The 16539-nt window shown below is 51.9% G+C and overlaps 6 protein-coding genes across 7 annotated transcripts; 5 read left to right on the top strand and 1 right to left on the bottom strand.

Moving 5' to 3' along the window:
* Nucleotides 1–221: 221 nt before the first annotated feature.
* On the top strand, nucleotides 222–1615 carry PV06_02140 (uncharacterized protein). Its single transcript, XM_016402789.1, has one exon. It carries the CDS (start codon nucleotides 228–230, stop codon nucleotides 1539–1541), a length of 1314 nt encoding a protein of 437 aa, XP_016266686.1. The 5' UTR covers nucleotides 222–227; the 3' UTR covers nucleotides 1542–1615.
* Nucleotides 1591–2705, bottom strand: PV06_02139 (60S ribosomal protein L10a). Its single transcript, XM_016402788.1, has 3 exons — nucleotides 2589–2705; nucleotides 2346–2523; nucleotides 1591–2220 (listed from the first exon to the last, which is right to left on the bottom strand). The coding sequence occupies exons 1-3, from the start codon at nucleotides 2605–2607 to the stop codon at nucleotides 1764–1766; spliced, it is 654 nt and encodes a 217-aa protein (XP_016266685.1). The 5' UTR covers nucleotides 2608–2705; the 3' UTR covers nucleotides 1591–1763.
* A 173-nt stretch (nucleotides 2706–2878) lies between these two features.
* On the top strand, nucleotides 2879–3726 carry PV06_02138 (uncharacterized protein). Its single transcript, XM_016402787.1, has one exon. The coding sequence runs from the start codon at nucleotides 3070–3072 to the stop codon at nucleotides 3685–3687; it is 618 nt and encodes a 205-aa protein (XP_016266684.1). The 5' UTR covers nucleotides 2879–3069; the 3' UTR covers nucleotides 3688–3726.
* Nucleotides 3727–3880: 154 nt separating this feature from the next.
* PV06_02137 lies at nucleotides 3881–5540 on the top strand. Of its 2 annotated transcripts, XM_016402786.1 has the most exons (6): nucleotides 3881–4158; nucleotides 4384–4564; nucleotides 4617–4636; nucleotides 4687–4931; nucleotides 4982–5047; nucleotides 5099–5540. In XM_016402786.1, the coding sequence occupies exons 2-6, from the start codon at nucleotides 4437–4439 to the stop codon at nucleotides 5189–5191; spliced, it is 552 nt and encodes a 183-aa protein (XP_016266683.1). In that variant the 5' UTR covers nucleotides 3881–4158; nucleotides 4384–4436; the 3' UTR covers nucleotides 5192–5540. The 2 variants fall into 2 exon arrangements, with proteins under 2 accessions (XP_016266683.1, XP_016266682.1); XM_016402785.1 differs by having other exon boundaries at nucleotides 3881–4564.
* Nucleotides 5541–5748: 208 nt separating this feature from the next.
* PV06_02136 (uncharacterized protein) lies at nucleotides 5749–8100 on the top strand. The gene is made up of 2 exons (XM_016402784.1): nucleotides 5749–6144; nucleotides 6227–8100. The coding sequence occupies exons 1-2, from the start codon at nucleotides 6016–6018 to the stop codon at nucleotides 7565–7567; spliced, it is 1470 nt and encodes a 489-aa protein (XP_016266681.1). The 5' UTR covers nucleotides 5749–6015; the 3' UTR covers nucleotides 7568–8100.
* Nucleotides 8101–8281: 181 nt separating this feature from the next.
* On the top strand, nucleotides 8282–9014 carry PV06_02135 (uncharacterized protein; the record flags this gene model as incomplete). Its single annotated transcript, XM_016402783.1, has 3 exons — nucleotides 8282–8317; nucleotides 8368–8440; nucleotides 8598–9014. The coding sequence occupies 3 exons, from the start codon at nucleotides 8282–8284 to the stop codon at nucleotides 8876–8878; spliced, it is 390 nt and encodes a 129-aa protein (XP_016266680.1). The 3' UTR covers nucleotides 8879–9014.
* Nucleotides 9015–16539: the final 7525 nt, after the last annotated feature.

The raw sequence follows: 16539 nt of genomic DNA, 5'->3' as shown, positions 1-16539 counted from the left end.
TCTTGGAAATTTTAAAGGGAAATCTATGATCCAGATGAGCTGAGCAAGGAGTAAAAGAGTCTGAGAGAATGACATGAATAGTGCTCGGTGCAAGGCTGAGAGTTCCAGGCTTTCATTGGTTCACACGAAGATTCGTAAATTATCACGTGATCAGAACTTCGACTTCGATGCTCCTGAAAGCATACGGGAGGTTTTCCTCTGAGCAATTCATCGCACTTGCAGCCAGCATGGCTACAATCTTGCCGCGACGGGCGACTTATATATGCCAATCATGCGAAAGGCTCGTCATAGCTCAATTTAGCCGACGACAACTTGCTTCAATTGCGAGGACCCCCAAGAGGCAACCTGCGACCAAGAAGAATAGTCGATTGTTTTCCCAATCCTCGATATCCAGAAATGCCCCCAGCATCTCGGCCGCCGCGAACCTCCCTCCGAAACCGAACAAGAAAAAACCTTCCATAAACGCACATGAAATACCCCCCGAAATCTCTCTGAAACCACTCAACCCGGCAGCCGAGCTCAAGGCCCTCAAAGAGACAGTCGCACGGTTGACGTCCCTCGACACAGTCCCAGAAGACAGCGATGTCCTGACATTTCTCTTGGATTCATATCGCTTAGCGAACTGCCTTGTATTCGGCGTCAGTAAAGGCGCAAATGAAGTTGACACAGAACCTGGCGAGGATCTCTCTGCCGCCATCCTGCGCGACCTGACGGAAGATGGTTCCAGCAATGACTCTGTCTTTGTACCGGATCACGAGCTCTCTGCGCCTTTCCGCGACAGTGCTGCACACACCATCGCCGAACTAGCCTATACCCTTTTGCGCGATCCAAAGGTCTACGTCTCAGACGAGGCACTGTCCCTCTATGTCCGTATACAATGTCTGCTGGGCAAACCTGAGTTTCTCCCCGAGATATTCCACCTACACGCGCACAAGAAGACACCAAACCCAGGCACAAAGCCGATCACATTTTCAGAGACGTGGCCGAAGTTGCCAAAGTATGCCATCCCACCATCTCTGGCGGATGCTGCTCTCGAGGCCGCCATATTGAAGAAGAACCTGCCACTTGCAATTGCGATCATAGACACTTCGATCGCATCACCTGCGAACAGAAACGCCCGGATCATGGGGAGAGCGGCAGTCCCAATGGTCGGCGTAGCCTCGCTACCGTTGCTGGCCTACGTGGGCGCGGACTGGGTGGCTCACTGGCAAAACACAATGGACGTTCAGTTGAGCAAATACACGGCCATTGCCGGGGCGATGGCTTATATCGGTACATTGACGACGATCGGGTTCGTTGCCATCACGACGTCGAACGATCAGATGCAAAGAGTTGTCTGGCGGCCGGGCACGAAGCTGAGTGAGCGGTGGACCAGGGAGCCGGAGCGAGCAATGTTTGATAGACTTGCGTTGGCTTGGGGATTTCAGGAGAGATCTAGATGGGGTGAGGAGCAAGGGCATGACTGGCAACAACTCAAGGATGAGTGTGGGTTAAGAGATATGATTCTAGACAAGACGGAGTTGATGGAGGGCATGCAATAGACGTGTAACAGCGCACTTTCAGGCTATGTCTTAACAGACTATTCCATAATACGAGATTTCATGAACTTCCATTGCTAGCTGTGCTAAAGGCAACTATCTAGCTTATTTTTCTGGGCCCTTTGCCGAAGCAGATGCAAATCAAAAGGCAAACAAATGCATCTGCAAACGAGGATTGTGTTTGATCATGAACCCCAAGGTGACAACCCCACAGAGATACGTAACTTAATACAATCTCTTGGGAGGGCTCATGCTTGCCTTGATGGTCAAGCTGCCGACGTTTTGCCATCCCTTCTTCAAGAGAGACACCAAGTAGTTGATGGCCAACATGATGTTGGAGATGAGTTCGTCCTCGGTCATGCCGACGTTGCCGACGGCGACACCCATGCACAAGACCTTCTTCAGCTGGAACTTGATGGTCGACTTGACTTCGGTGATCTTGCTGGCCAGATCTTCGTTGTGGGAGATCGGGGTCGGGAACTTGCCGGCCTTGGACAGACCGGGACCCAAGAGACGAGGAATCTGCTTGATCAAGGTGTCGGAGGCGACAAAGGCGTCGTACTTGCGGGCGAGCTTCTTGATCAGCTTCTTGTTCTTGTTGAGCTTCTTGAGATCGTCGGACGACATGGCGTCGACACCATGGTGCTTGGCTCGGTCAATGTCGTGCTGGTCACCGAGAACGCTGCGAAACAAGTTACAGTCAGTTTTTGTGTGCTTTCTTTGCCCAAAACTCTTTTGCGGGAAGACTTGTGTGCTGATTTTGTGACACATGGTTCAATGGATAAATATGGAGGGGTGGTGGCGTACCAGATGGACATGCCCGGGCGAGGGACGGTGGGCAACTTGATGGTTCCGGAGAAACGCTTGTCACGCTGGGGATCATAGTTCTTGAGGCCGATTTGGAGTTCGACGGTCTCGAGGAAGTTTCGCTTCTTCTCGTTCAGGGAGTAATCGAGAAGTTGTTGCACGTTCTGGCGCACTCCGGCTGTGGGAAAGTCGTTAGTTGAGGTTCATTGTGAGAGTCGCTAAGCGTTAAGTGTTAGATCTTACCGACTGAGATTTTCGACATCTTGATGACAGTCTTCCAGAAGAATCAATCAAAAATTCTTATGGTGAGGCACTGCGCTGGAACGGTTGGAAGGGAAAAAGAGATCTCTTCGACAGTGGCAGACGCTGACCTGCAAAAGATGTTCTCTCGGAATTTGGAGCCAAGAAATTTGTGTGCGCTAGAACTGATCGGGGCTAGTTCGTTTGTGGCAGTTGGTCGCAAGTGGGATCGAGTCACTCTCCATCGTCGTATTCGTACATACTCCTTACCCCCATTGCAATGGTTTGCCGGTGTAAATACGGAGTACACTGCGTGAAAATGCTACCATATTGGTTGAAGTTCGGATTGACGAGGTCTGAGGTTCCTTCATCATAGTCGCAGTCGATGTGTGTGAGTCACGCTTGACAACACGATGATTTGAAGCAAAAATATAACGCTCAGGTTTGTTTGCTAAAAGCGAGAACGTCGATCGATATCATTGCCATGGCATCATTCTCCATTCGAGTTTTACCAACGACACCCCACGGCGATCAAGATGTTGACTATGCTTTACGACTTAAAACGCTGCGATTGAAAACTTTGCAAGAAGACCCGGGCAGCTGGATCTCGTTGTACAAGGACGAAGTCGATCAACCACAGGACTTTTGGGTGTCAAGACTGAGGGATCCAAGAGCCATCCATTTGGTCATTGTCCGACATGACTCGAGCCAGGACAATGTAGATGAAAGCACGGCAATGCTGTCACAAGGAGACTGGGTAGGACTTGTTGTCATAATAACTCCCGAACTCGACCATGGGGACGGCGTAGATGAAAAAGAGCAGACTTCCTCTGAATTCTTGATGGCCGCCGTCTCTGTACATTCCGGACATCGTGGCCATGGACTTGGAGGGCGACTGGTTCAGAAGGCCATCGAGACAAGTCGGGATTTCGCCCTGGAGAGGAAAATCACTTCCCCATATCTGACGGCACATGTCCGCTCTGGAAATGACTCTGCATTGAAGCTGTATCAAAAGCTGGGCTTCAGGATCGTCCAACCCGAATATCATGGCGAGAAAAATGGGATGCTATATACATCGACGGTCGTCAGAGTCGATTTATAGGGGCAGGCGACTCCATAATGTATTTCGAAAAAGATTTGGGATCTATCAAAAATACTGGATCTTGACGAATTCCAGACGGTGCCAAAAACGTAGCACGTGCTTTTTTTGGATGTTCCCCGTTACTATTGGCCGAGATTTATTCAAGTATTAGAGGCAATCAGCAGTGACAGGGACTGAATCTGCGATAACCACAGCTTGACAGACGTAGAGACCTTGGGGGCTTGTCTCCTTACCCCTAACTTCTGGCCAGAGTGTTGAAGCACGGCCTGGTCCGATAACAGTGAGGGAAAAAGTGCGCTAACAAGGACATTCACCTTTGGGGCTTGGCGGGTCGTCGAGCCTGCGAGATTCATCCTGGATTCCCAAAGGTGCAACATCAGTCCATCTTGAATCTGGAACCATTAATTCCATCTTAATTTCAACACTCTTTCCTCGACTCCAACTCACAGAGTGTCACATCACTTGTTTTCGGTACGTGAACCAATTCTTTCTGCCTGCGTCGAGGAATACGATGACCGCGACAAGGACAAAGTGGCCACACATGCGTCTCCGGCCTGAGAAAGGGAGACGTGGGCTTTTTTGCCGTCGTGCCCTTCTCACGCCCTTGAACACGCGACTTCCTTCTTCCGCAATCCTATACCCTCTCACTATACTTGATCGCGCGTCTTTGGGTAGCTAGCTGACCTCTCCTGCCAGACCGCCTCCTCGACCAACCCCTTCCCACTAATTCCGTCAGCTGAATCGCAAACATGGGTCTCGCATTCTCGAAGCTGTTTGACAGACTATGGGGCAAGAAAGAGATGAGAATCTTGATGGTCGGTCTCGATGCTGCTGGAAAGACCACGATCCTGTACAAGCTCAAGTTGGGTGAAATTGTGTATGTCCATCTCTAGGCTCCGGGATTAGAACAGCTTGCTAACGATGCGCAGCACCACCATTCCCACAATCGGTACGGCACTTGCCCAAGCCATCCTTTCTACAAACTGACCTCTTTCGCAGGTTTCAACGTGGAAACTGTCGAGTACAAGAACATTCAATTCACCGTGTGGGACGTCGGTGGTCAGGACAAGATTCGACCTCTTTGGAGACATTACTTTCAAAATACCCAAGGTATCATCTTCGTGGTCGATTCCAACGATAGAGATCGTATCGTCGAGGCTCGTGAAGAACTTCAGCGCATGCTCAACGAAGACGAGCTGCGCGACGCTCTTCTCCTTGTCTTTGCCAACAAACAGGATCTTCCAGTAAGTTGAAGAGATATCTTGTCCGATCTCATTTCTAACTACTTTTGTAGAATGCCATGAACGCCGCCGAAATCACCGACAAGCTTGGTCTTCACAGTCTCCGACAGCGTGCCTGGGTAAGGACACCTTTTTTTTCTTTTTTGTGATAAGTGCTGACCTCATGATAGTACATCCAATCCACCTGCGCTACTTCCGGTGATGGTCTGTACGAAGGCCTTGAGTGGTTGAGCAACTCGCTTCGTAAGGCAGGGCACAACTAATAGGCCTTTCATATACATTGATCAAGAGGAGATACATTTGGGACCACAGTTGTCGTTCCTCGAAACGAAACTCCGCAAGACCTGTTGTAGGGCTACTTTTGTCACCACAAACCTACCCCAGCCAGCTTGCTCAAATTGAAAAGCGCTCCAATCACGCATATGAATGATCTGCCTGTCGTTGTCCTGGGTCACGTTGGGGGAGTTTCTTCGATAGTTTTTGTACGAATTGCTGGCATACCTTGGCTTCGAGGAGGCAGGACCCGGCACACTACAGAGGTTAAGCACAGGTTGTGGGCAATGAATAGAATTCACCTTCAAAAACGAATGTTCCAAGAATTGCAATTACTTTCCCAACTTTTAGGTACTCTAGGCACCACCGGATCATGAGCTACGAATACGCATATTCGGTGGCCGGAGATGGACTGTGCCTTTGTATGCGTTGGTGCTACGCAGTGGAGAAAGGTGTGAGGCTGAAGTTGCGCCTATTCCGCTGAGCGCTCTTTCCCAATAAGCATAAACTCCGCCGCGTCGCATGACGAATTGCCATTCGACTGTCACCAACCACAACTTCGCAGATTCCGTACTCGTAACTGGATATTGATCCTCGTAAAGTCGCAGATGTGCAGCATATTCGCCTCCAGGCAGCTGTTCTTCGACCACTCTTCTTGTGAATGAGGCTTCTAGGGTTGTTTGCCGTCTCGGCTCTGGCTTAATGTCCAATTTCCTTCGGTGCCCAACTTCCTTCCCAGTGTGATCTACACATTCTGAACAGCGACACCTCAACACTTGCAAAAATCTCTGGTCAGGTACAAGTCGACGACAATATGCCTGCTCCTCCTCCACCGCCGCCCCCGCCGCCGCCTCCCCCAGGGATGGGAGGGCCCCCTCCTCCTCCACCTATGCCGGGGGCATCTCTTCCTGCGGCTCCTCCCAAATCAGTCGCGAAAGGCCGGGTACGTCCATGAACGATGCATACAACACTCACGAGTTTGAGCGTGAGGGGCGGAGGGAAGTACAAGAGCTAACAGGCCACAGAACGCTTTATTGACAGATATAACGAAGGGAGCAAGACTGAAAAAGGCTGTCACAAATGATCGCTCCGCACCGTTGCTCGACAAGAAATCTGGGGGCGGAGGAGGCCCTATAGCAGGAGCACCGCCTGTTCCTGGCATGGGAATGAAAGCCCCGGGTGGTCTGGCACCCCCTGTGCCCGGCGGAAATCGAGCTAGAAGCAACAGTGACACGGGTTCGGATGCAACAGCGAGCTTAGGAGGTGCTCCTCAACTAGGAGGCCTTTTTGTAGGAGGCATGCCAAAGTTGAAAAAGACTCGGGGAGGCATTGACACTGGTGCTGGACTTGATGGTCATCATTCGGACTCGGAGACGACACAACCATCTGCTCCTCGAATTCCCTCGGGCGCGGCACCTCGACCACCATCAATGCCTGCTCCTCCGATCCCAGGCGGCAGACCTCCTTTCCCACCGTCAATAGATTCTGCACCGGTAGTGCCCAGTCCACTTGCACATCTTAAAAAGCCTCCGCCAAAGCCGTTATCAAAACCATCGTCAGTGGCAAATCTGGTTGCTGGAAAACCTCCGCCGCCGCCTCCAGCGTCTCGCAAAGTGAGCACTGCTACTGCACCGCCTGCACCACCTCCGCCTCCGCCTCCATCTTCCAGTCCAGCTCCTCCTTCAGCGCCCCCTCCACCGCCGTCAATAAGTCCAGCACCTCCAGCGCCGCCTCCGCCACCTCCAGCGTCAAGCTATGCGCCTCCGGCGCCACCTCCACCTCCTCCTACAATAAGCCCTGCACCACCATCAGCTCCACCGCCGCCTCCTTCAGCAAGTCCAGCTGCACCGCCGCCTCCTCCCCCTCCGCCACCACCCAACAGCGCACCTTCCCTTGCGCCTCCGCCGCTATTACCACCCTCTGTGTCTCCAGGACCGCCGTCCAGATCTACACCTCCTCCGCCTCCACCAGGACCGCCACCACCACCTACTTCGCCTCCAGCAACAAACGGCGCTGGGTCATCATTTGCATTGCAGGCAGCAGCTACTGCCTTTGGGCGGAAATCTTCATATGGCGCGCCCGACGCCCCTCCTTCTCCTTCATCGCCAGCCATTTCACCTCCACCTTCCCGAGGAATATCTCAGCTTCCGTCACGATCAACATTAGATGCGAGTTCCTACACGCTATCCAATGGCAACTCGCTGGGATCTCCAGGTCGATCCGGGTCGTTCAGAGTGGAAGACAACAGATGGAGATTTCAAGACGAAAGTCAGCTACCTGCACCACGGAATTTTACAGGGGTGCCCAAGAGGTATAGGGCAGGAAGAGGTAGTAGCGTTCCACTTGATCTTGCCCAGTTTGAATGATGGTACCATGACCCTCTCCACGAAAACCGCCAGTCTACATTTTGATGCTCAGTTCTTGGATTCTTGACGAGGCACGCTGTTTCGCTGCATGCTGGCATTGGGAAACGCAAAATGTTGAAAGTCGATCAAGAAATGCGCTGGTGCATGCGGCAGTCGCCAGAATCGCGTGTTGGGTAAGGAGACTATAGACAGGAGGCACCCAACAAAACAGGTATGAGCAGTCTGCAAAATGTTTCCTAGCCTGGGCTGTACGATAGCGGCAGAGGAAGGAGAATAGCTAGGCACAGGTATATTTTTCTTTCCCTGAATGGGCGAACCATAGCAAATGGTGGGATGAATTAAGTACCAGATTGAAGTGAGCAATATTTTGGCGTGTTTCCCAAAGCTTTCTACCTTACTCTTCTATTCAGTCAATGGCAGTATTCAGTGAAGTACTTATATCCCTTTCTTCATGTATCCTCACCGCATTATTGACCCAACTTTTCAATTCCTTATCCCCATCAAAAATTGTCCCCATTCTTCCTGTCCTTCTTCTCCTCTTCCACTATCATCAACTCGCCAACCACAACAGAATTCGACTGTTCACCTTCTGCTTTCGAGTGTTCTATCTCTCGTGAGTATTGTATCGCTTCAGAAGCACGCTTTAATATACTAATACTGTTTAATAGACTACCAATAGTATCTCTATTAACACTCTTGTTGAAATCGGTCAAGATGCCTATGACGTGGAACGCTGATACGGACGCGAAGGTAGACATTGGCTCTTCTCAGGGAGATAAAACCGCTGACTTCCTCTCAAGCTATTCGCAGCTGTCCTCGCGACCTCTGATGTCAAAGTCAATCACGCAGCCGTAGCTCAAATCATGGGTCCTGGTAAGTACTCCTGTGGGCTTGGCTTCTGTCTTCTCTTCCTGCTACATGTTGCTCTGGTTTTGCCTGAAGACACAGGTCAACACGCCAAGGGTTCACCTTTCTTACAGTTACACAAACTGGGTGAGAATCAAGACTGATCGTTTCTGCGTGTTATTAGAGTGCACCGCCAAAGCGGTTATTCACCGGATCAATAATATCAAGATCAAAGCGACAAAGGCCGACGCAACTACTGTAGAAGGCACTCTACCTGCTTCTGCAAAGACTCCAACTCCAAAACGCGGTCGTAAGGTGAAGACGGAAGCTGACGAGGAGGAGTCCCCGACCAAGAAAACTAAGACTGCTGCGGCTCGAAAGACCAAAACCAAGGCTCCAGTCAAGATGGAACCAGCTGAAGACGAACAGCCCAAGGTCGAGAATGTTACCGATGGCAATAACTAGGTGAACAAGCTTCACAGAACTGTTGTGATTGGATTTCTTTTCCTCGACTCAAACCGAGGAGTGTGCTGTGGACGAGATGGTGATCTCAGTGGTCAATGAGAAATGCTTGCGGAAAATCATGGCATTGTCTCAAGCCGATGGAAGGGCTTTTGCTGTGCTGAATTGCTGAGCTGCTGGATTGTCACCTCGAGTCTTTTTTGGGGCGGCTGCATACGGGGTTCGGTATCCTTTCAGCAGACTTTTCATTCATGTGTATGGTTAAACATTGGACATTGATGGTGGCGTAGGATTCCTGGAGCTGAGTAATAATGATTCATGATCAAGATCCCTTTCTTTCTGCATCGCAATTGATTTGGTCTTTTTGCTCGATCTCGACCGAACTGAGGTAATTCTCGCGTTCTAGAGGAAAGGAGGTATGGTGGTAGTACTTCGATGAGTCCTCGACAAGCTCGCAAGCACCGTCCTACCTAGTTTATCTTGGCCCACCTATATCTGTCCAGATCTGGCCTGATCTACCAATCAGGTAGTAACCTCTCACAAGATCACAAGTATGCCAAGTAGAGGTTACAAGTCTCCAGAATCATAAAGGATGAGGATCCGAGGTCCAGCTTGTCCCCTTCAACATCCAGTACTTAGTTTCCCCGCTCCCCAGATGATCTGGGTCTCCGGTCCAGACCACTTTCTCCACCTACATACATCCCTTTCTGGCGTTTGACCCAGGGCATACTGTAGGTAAAAATACGCCGACTGAAAGCCCTCAACATCTCAGTCTCGGTCTCTTTGAACACCGCCAAAGAGAACGAAGACCAAAATCTCTCGCTTAGCCGCTTGGAGAGTCACCCATTGAAACGCGCAATAAATGTCAGATCCTGCAAGGCTGGCGTCATACAAACGACGCAAAAGAGCCGGCCGGGCTTGCCTACGCTGTCACGAGAAAAGAGTACCATCTCCCAGTTCGTATTCACCTACACAATGCTGAGTCTGGCCTAGATCAGATGTGATTTCCTGGAACACCGCAACGAGGCCTCGCCTAAATGTCACAACTGCGTCGAGGCAAATGCATCCTGCCAGTGAGTTGGCCAACACATCTACTTTGGAGGTGACAGCTTCTAACCAATCTAGCCTACGCCCCTCGAATCGTGGAAGACGAGGGCGCGTTCAGGCACTACCTGTTATGCCCGAAGAGCAGCCTGTGATAAACAATGCTGCGTACCATGACGAGCGCATAGAAGAGGCACAAGATCGACCACAGCAACAGCAGGCCCCTTCTGTTGAGCATAATGACGCGGCTTTTCCTTTCACACCATATGCTCTCCAAAACACGGAGATTGACCGATCTATGTGTGGGCCGACATCGTCCACTTTGCAACCACCATCAGCCCAGCGACCCTCCTCGAAACTCTTGCATCCGCCTGTAGCTGTGCAACAAGATCCACACACCATGATCCAGGAGTCACGGTCCACTGGGTCTGATGATGATTCTCCTGGATCTCGCACCTTTCAAAGTTACCTAGGGGATGTGGGATGTATGCAGATTTTCGGCGCTGATCACTCTGACACCCCTTGCACTGGTCCCCTACCCATGGAGCGATACGACGAGCTTGATCAGGTACCGCACGAGCTCATGCAGAGTTACCTCGAGACATACTTCAACTACATACAATCGTGGTGTCCGGTACTGGATAAGCAGACGCTCAAGACGCGCCCAAATGCCCTATATTCGCCATTGCTAAAACATGCACTGGCTCTTTGCGGCGTCCGACTGAACCCGCCGCTTATTGCCCACACGTCTTGCGCGAGCCACTACAAACGTGCAAAAGGTCTTTTCTACGCCAACTATCCAGAAAACCCCATTTTCCAGATTTCTGCCCTCATGCTGTTTCACTGGTACAGCCTCAGTCCGCCGAACGCGGTCAGTACAGATAGCAATTGGTGGTGGGTCGGAACAACCATTCGTTTGGCTCAACAAATTGGCCTACACCGGGATACCACTGAACGACGACAACCAGCCTATGAGGGAGAGACACCAGAACTAAGGCGGCGGATATGGTGGACCTTGTTCGTAGGCATAATATAATCACGACAAAAGAGAAGTTTGATACTGATATTACGTCCACTAGGTCAGGGACCGCATCGCGGCGCTAGCCCAAGGGCTGCCTCTCATCATTGACAAGGATTATTGTGACATTCAAATGATCACCGTGACCGACTTCCCTGATCCAGCCCACATCTCTGCATCCATCTTCGTGGAATGGGTTCGTCTTTGGGACGTCGGTGGACGAATCCACAAGGAGTTGCTTTTGAAAGGGGACGCTCAGAGCAAAGCACTTCTAGCCCAGGAGCTGATTGACTGGGCACACGGCTTACCAAGTCATCTGCAGTTGCCGATTGGGGAGCATTTGGTACTGGATTTCAACCGGGATCTGAATTATCTCCATCTAGGCTACCTTGCCATCGTCATCGTCCTTCACCTGAGCAAGAGCCAAGAAATACTACCCAGGGCAACCGTACCGGCAATCGTGGCGGCCTCGTGCGTCGCGGGCATCTTCCGAGCGTACCTCAGCCGTGGAACCGTCCAGTACCTGGGATGTGAGGCCGTCTGGTACTGCACGCTGGCCATTCTGGCGCTACTCCGAGCTCGCCGCGTAGACATGTTTACTCATGATGCCGATGTCGACATTACCACGTTGAGGCTTGCCCTGAGAGAATTGTCTCGGTGGTCTCTTACAGGTAAGATGTTCGATCGGGGTCTGGATAGGCTTCTCAAGGAAGAGCCCCTCATCGTATCTGCTTGCGACTCACCTTCTCATCATCACGACATCTGGGATTTCCCGAGAGCATCTGGACAGGATGCGACGATAGCCTTCGAAACGCGATGGCTGGATTATTTCCCTGGCATCACCGCGCAAACAAGTCCGCTGGTGGCTGGATTCATCCTCAGCGACTGTATCGGTGTACCTTCACCCCAGGTGGAATGGTCCGATGCTGTTACACTACATCTTCAAGACCTTTTCAGAGACATCGAGGGCTGGAATGACTAGAGGAAAAAGTGGCTTTGGAACAAGTCAAAGTCTCAAAGCAATGATTCAAGGTGACAGCCCGCCGAGCTGTTGAAGATATATATAGCTATGAGAGGGATTCTCCAACAGAGCTGTTGAACTCCGACGGCATCATATGATCAACGACTTAATGGACCCCCCTTAGACATCTTATCCCCAGAGCCTTTCCCGCGCTCAAGGTCTCCGATGCACCAAATTTGATTTTGAATCCGGAACACAAAGCAATTCCTTGGAGCTCGCTCGGGTATGGCAGTGCAGCATGCCGACTCTTCAGGAGACATCGCCTACTCACGCAATATTCCCGCAAGGTTAGCCTAGTTAGGCTCTGAGAAACTTGACCAGACCTCAATTTCTAAGTGCTCTTTGGAATCCCTTTCGGATAAGTCAGATGAGCTGCGGAAACGTAGATGATTCGAAAGGGACAAATTGTCTTTCTTGGACGATGATGCTCGTGACGGACACTCATAGCCAGAAGATGAGAGCGAGCTACACTAATGGGTTCTCTTATTGGCCAATGTTGAATGGCTATTCGTCACCCTTTTGAGGGTTCCCGACCCAGGATATGCGCCATCAAACCTCGTATCCATTAGCCTATACCACGAAAAATGCGGAGTACCAGCTGAGTCTTTGAACGGCGACTTCGGTTACTCCTGGACAGTACCCACCAAACATCTGCTCCACTTTTTACGTTCTATAACTTTTGTGGAGATTCCGGGGTTTGCGACTCCTTACAAAGGAAACCCCATTGGACTGGGTATGTGTCTTTCTCCCAGACCAGCAGATAGGCTTCTGGTACCAAAGGAAAGATGGATCCCAAGATGCTGGTTAGAGGCAACCCGATATCTGATCAGTCATGTTTTACGCTGCTGTTGAAAGAAGCCGACAGAACTGGCAATAAACTAGGTAGGTGGTAGCCTTTCTTGCCGGTCTAGTTCGATGATGAAAGACCCCTCCCGAGGAGCTGATTGACCTCCTAGGGAATAAAATGGGAAGCCATCCCTGGCGCGTCAGTGGCACTTCCAAACTCACCAGCCAGGTCGAAATTTGTCATATGCCCAGAGCGTTTAACGACACAAACCACTAATCATGAATGTCGATGGAAAAGTGTTTGCCATTACCGGGGCAGGTTCAGGTGAGTCTTCTTCTGCCTCTTGTTGTGCGCCCGGTGCCATAGCAGAGCACAAGCGGCCATTTTTTGATGGTACCTTTTCTTGACCATCGCTTAGGGATGGGAGCGGCCATCTGTCGCCTTCTCGCCGAACGAGGTGCGAGCGGCATCGCCGCCGCAGACGTCTCTCCGAAGGGCTTTGATGCGTTGAAACAAAGCATCCAAAAGGCGAATCCAAAGACAAAACTACACACGACGACTTTGGACGTGACCAAGTCGGACGCCGTGGCCGATTGGATTCAAACTGCGGTCGAGGCCTTCGGTGACCTTCACGGCGCCGCCAACGTGGCCGGCTTGCCACAGGCGGTCGGTGTCAGAACGGCCCCCAACATTCTCGAGGAGACGGACGAGGCGTGGCACCGTGTCATGGGCGTCAACATCAACGGAGTCTTTTACTCGACCCGCGCGGAGGTCAGAGCCATGAAGGACCTTCCGGCCGGCACCGATCGGGCCATAGTCAACATCAGCAGTATGGCGTCGTTGAAACACGATCCGGACATCTACGCGTACCGTACCTCCAAGGTCGCCGTCGCACATTTCTCCCAGAGTGTCGCAAAGGACACTCAACCGTTCGGGATCCGGATCAACTGCGTTTCACCAGGTAGGTGTGAGAGAGAAAGACCGTCCGAGAATGTTTTGAGACAAAGAGCCGGCTAATCTTGCTTTTGCTCTCACATCCAGGATCGACCCAAACCCCCATGATGCAACAGTTTGTCGGAGGGAACCCGGAACAACTTGAAGATTGGAAAAGGAGAGGTTGGCAGATGATGGACCCCGACGATGTGGCACGAGTCGTCGTTTGGTTGTTGAGTGAAGACTCGAGATCGGTGTTTGGTGCCAACATTAACGTCGGCGCTGCGCTTCCATAGTCGATTGGAGCGTGAATTCGTATGGGTACTTTGTACAATCCATTGACTTTTATTTTAAACATGAAGTAACCGTGAGTCCCAGCCAAGCTATACAAAGGTGCTGTGAAAGCCGTCATGTTGTGGTATGACTACCGCTTTGTTCTGCAAGCCCCTCCGGAAAGGGAGATATTTATCCATACGTATAACAAACTTCAAGAAGGACGATGAACGCAGGGTTGTCCTCGGGACCTAGGCTCTCATCCAACGCATGGCCGTTATCCAAAATGGCTGATACCTAGAAACAAGGCAAATCCTCTCTTTAATTCTTTTGGTATACAAACGAGTGAGAATAGTCAGAATGCTCAATGTCATGCATGTCAAGGATGTTGAGTCTCAACTTTGCCATCTTAAGCTTGCTGTGATACCAGCGTCAATCCTGGATACCCGGCCTGAGCCTCCTCCTCACACCTCGCCCGGTACGAAGGACAACTGCCACTGTACCGAGCAACGATCCTCTTCTGGCGACCTTCGACGTTGCTGTTGACCCCCGTCATCCAAGAATCAACGTCGTTCGACAAGAGTCCCTTGGCGAGCTTCTCGACCGTGCCCGTCCAACTGTCCACGCTCTCGCCTTTGGCCTCGACGTATTCGACGTTGTTATCACGAGCGTATCGCAACATCTTGCCGATCCACTCGACGCTGTATTGAATGCTGAGAGGGATGTTTCCCAGGGCGCAATGAGGGCCCATGACCATGAACATGTTTGGGAAGCCCCGAACGGTCAAGCCCAGGTAAGTTCTCGGCCCATTGTTCCACGCCTCCTTCAGTCGCAGACCATCGAGCCCTCGGATGTCGATCCTGTCAAAGGCACCCATGACCGGGTCGAAGCCCGTCGCGTAGATGATGACGTCGAACTCACGCTCTTTACCGTCGGCCGTCAGGATGCCCCTCGGTGTGACACGATCGATCGGAGTCTCGGTCAAATCGACCAACTCGACATTGTCTCGGTTGTACACCTCGTAGTACTTTGTCTCCAGGGGAACCCGACGGGTGCCAAAGCCGTGGTCCTTGGGGATCAGCTTTTCCGCCACCACCGGATCCTCGACCCTCTCGCGGATTTTGCGAGCGATGAAGTCACTGAGGAGGCCGTTGGCGGCTCGATCGACGAGGACGTCTTTGTAGTTGCCCATCCAGATTCCGAACCCGGGACTGTCGTAGAGGGTCTGCCAGAACTTTTCCCGTTCCTCGGCCGGCGTCTCGAGGGCGGCCTTGGGGCTCGCCCGGTGGATGAAGCCGGCAAAGGACCCGCGGCAGTGTTCGAACAGCTCGGGGTACCCCTGTTTGATCCTTTGCATCTCCTCGGGTTCGATCTTGCTGTTGTGGAGCGGGGCGCACCAGTTGGGGCGCCGCTGGAAGACGGACAGATGGCCGGCGGTTTTCGAGACCTCCTGGATCGTCTGGACCCCCGTGGCACCGGTGCCGACGACGGCGACCCGCTTCCCCGCGTAGTCGACACCGGCCTTGGGCCAACGGGCCGTGTGGCACGACGGCCCTCGAAACTCCTCCAGGCCGGGGTAGCGCGGCAAGGTGAAGGCCGACAGTGGACCGACGCAGGTGACGAGGAACCGCGCGGTCAAGGTCTCTTTGGTGTCGGTGGTCACGACCCAGGCGTTGTTGCCCTGGTCAAAGTGCGCCGTCTCCACGCGCGTCTCGAATTGGATGTGCGGACGGATCTGAAACTTGTCGGCCATGTGGTTGATGTAGCGTTCCGTCTCCCGCTGGGGGGCGAAATGTTCCGACCAGTTCCACTCTTGGAGCAGTTCGGACGAAAAGCTGAAGCCGTAGGTGTAGCTTTCCGAGTCGAACCTGCACCCTGGGTACCTGTTCCAGTACCACGTCCCTCCCACCCCGGTCCCGGCTTCCAGGCACTTGACCCGTAGACCCGACTGGAGCGCGGTGATGAGGGAGTAGCAACCCGAAAGTCCGGCACCGACGATGATCACGTCGTAATCAGGGGCAGTGTGGCCATTGGTTTCTTTCTCTGACGCCATGGAGTAGATGACAACAAAGAAGAATGTCCCAAGCAACTCGAACGATTTCACCTAGTGGTGAGTGTTGACTGAAAAAGGTACCTAGGAACTCTGACAAACAATTCTTGTAGATGTAGAAAGTTACGAGTTGCTTTTCAGACTAAAATCATCTACATCGCCTTCCAGATGGAAAGCGTTGTTTTAAGTAGGCTTCTGGGCATTGGGACGAGGATCACCACGTCCATCTGTCCGGAGGAGAGACCAGCAATTGCCTGTCTGTGTGTGTGCGTGTGTGTGTAACATATCCCACGGGAATCCCCCTTGAGAAACGGTAATCGGCTACCAGACATTCATACACTCGTCAGGCAAGCTATGGCTAATCGGCCTCGAGAAAGTCGTCGTCCATTCCTCAACGCATACTGCGCTACTCCACTTCGCCTATCTCGTGGCCGAATCAGAGATCAGCTTGAAGCCGAACTGGATAACACTTCGTCCACCCCACACATTGAATGGTCGGCTATATGCAAGGCAACGTCTTCCCCCGGATCCAAAGAAT

The sequence above is a fragment of the Exophiala oligosperma genome (genome assembly GCF_000835515.1).
Source record: "Exophiala oligosperma strain CBS 72588 unplaced genomic scaffold supercont1.2, whole genome shotgun sequence".
NCBI classification, from domain to species: domain Eukaryota; kingdom Fungi; phylum Ascomycota; class Eurotiomycetes; order Chaetothyriales; family Herpotrichiellaceae; genus Exophiala; species Exophiala oligosperma.
The sequence above is the reverse complement of the archived record's forward strand: the minus strand, read 5'-3'. Positions and strand labels throughout refer to the sequence as shown.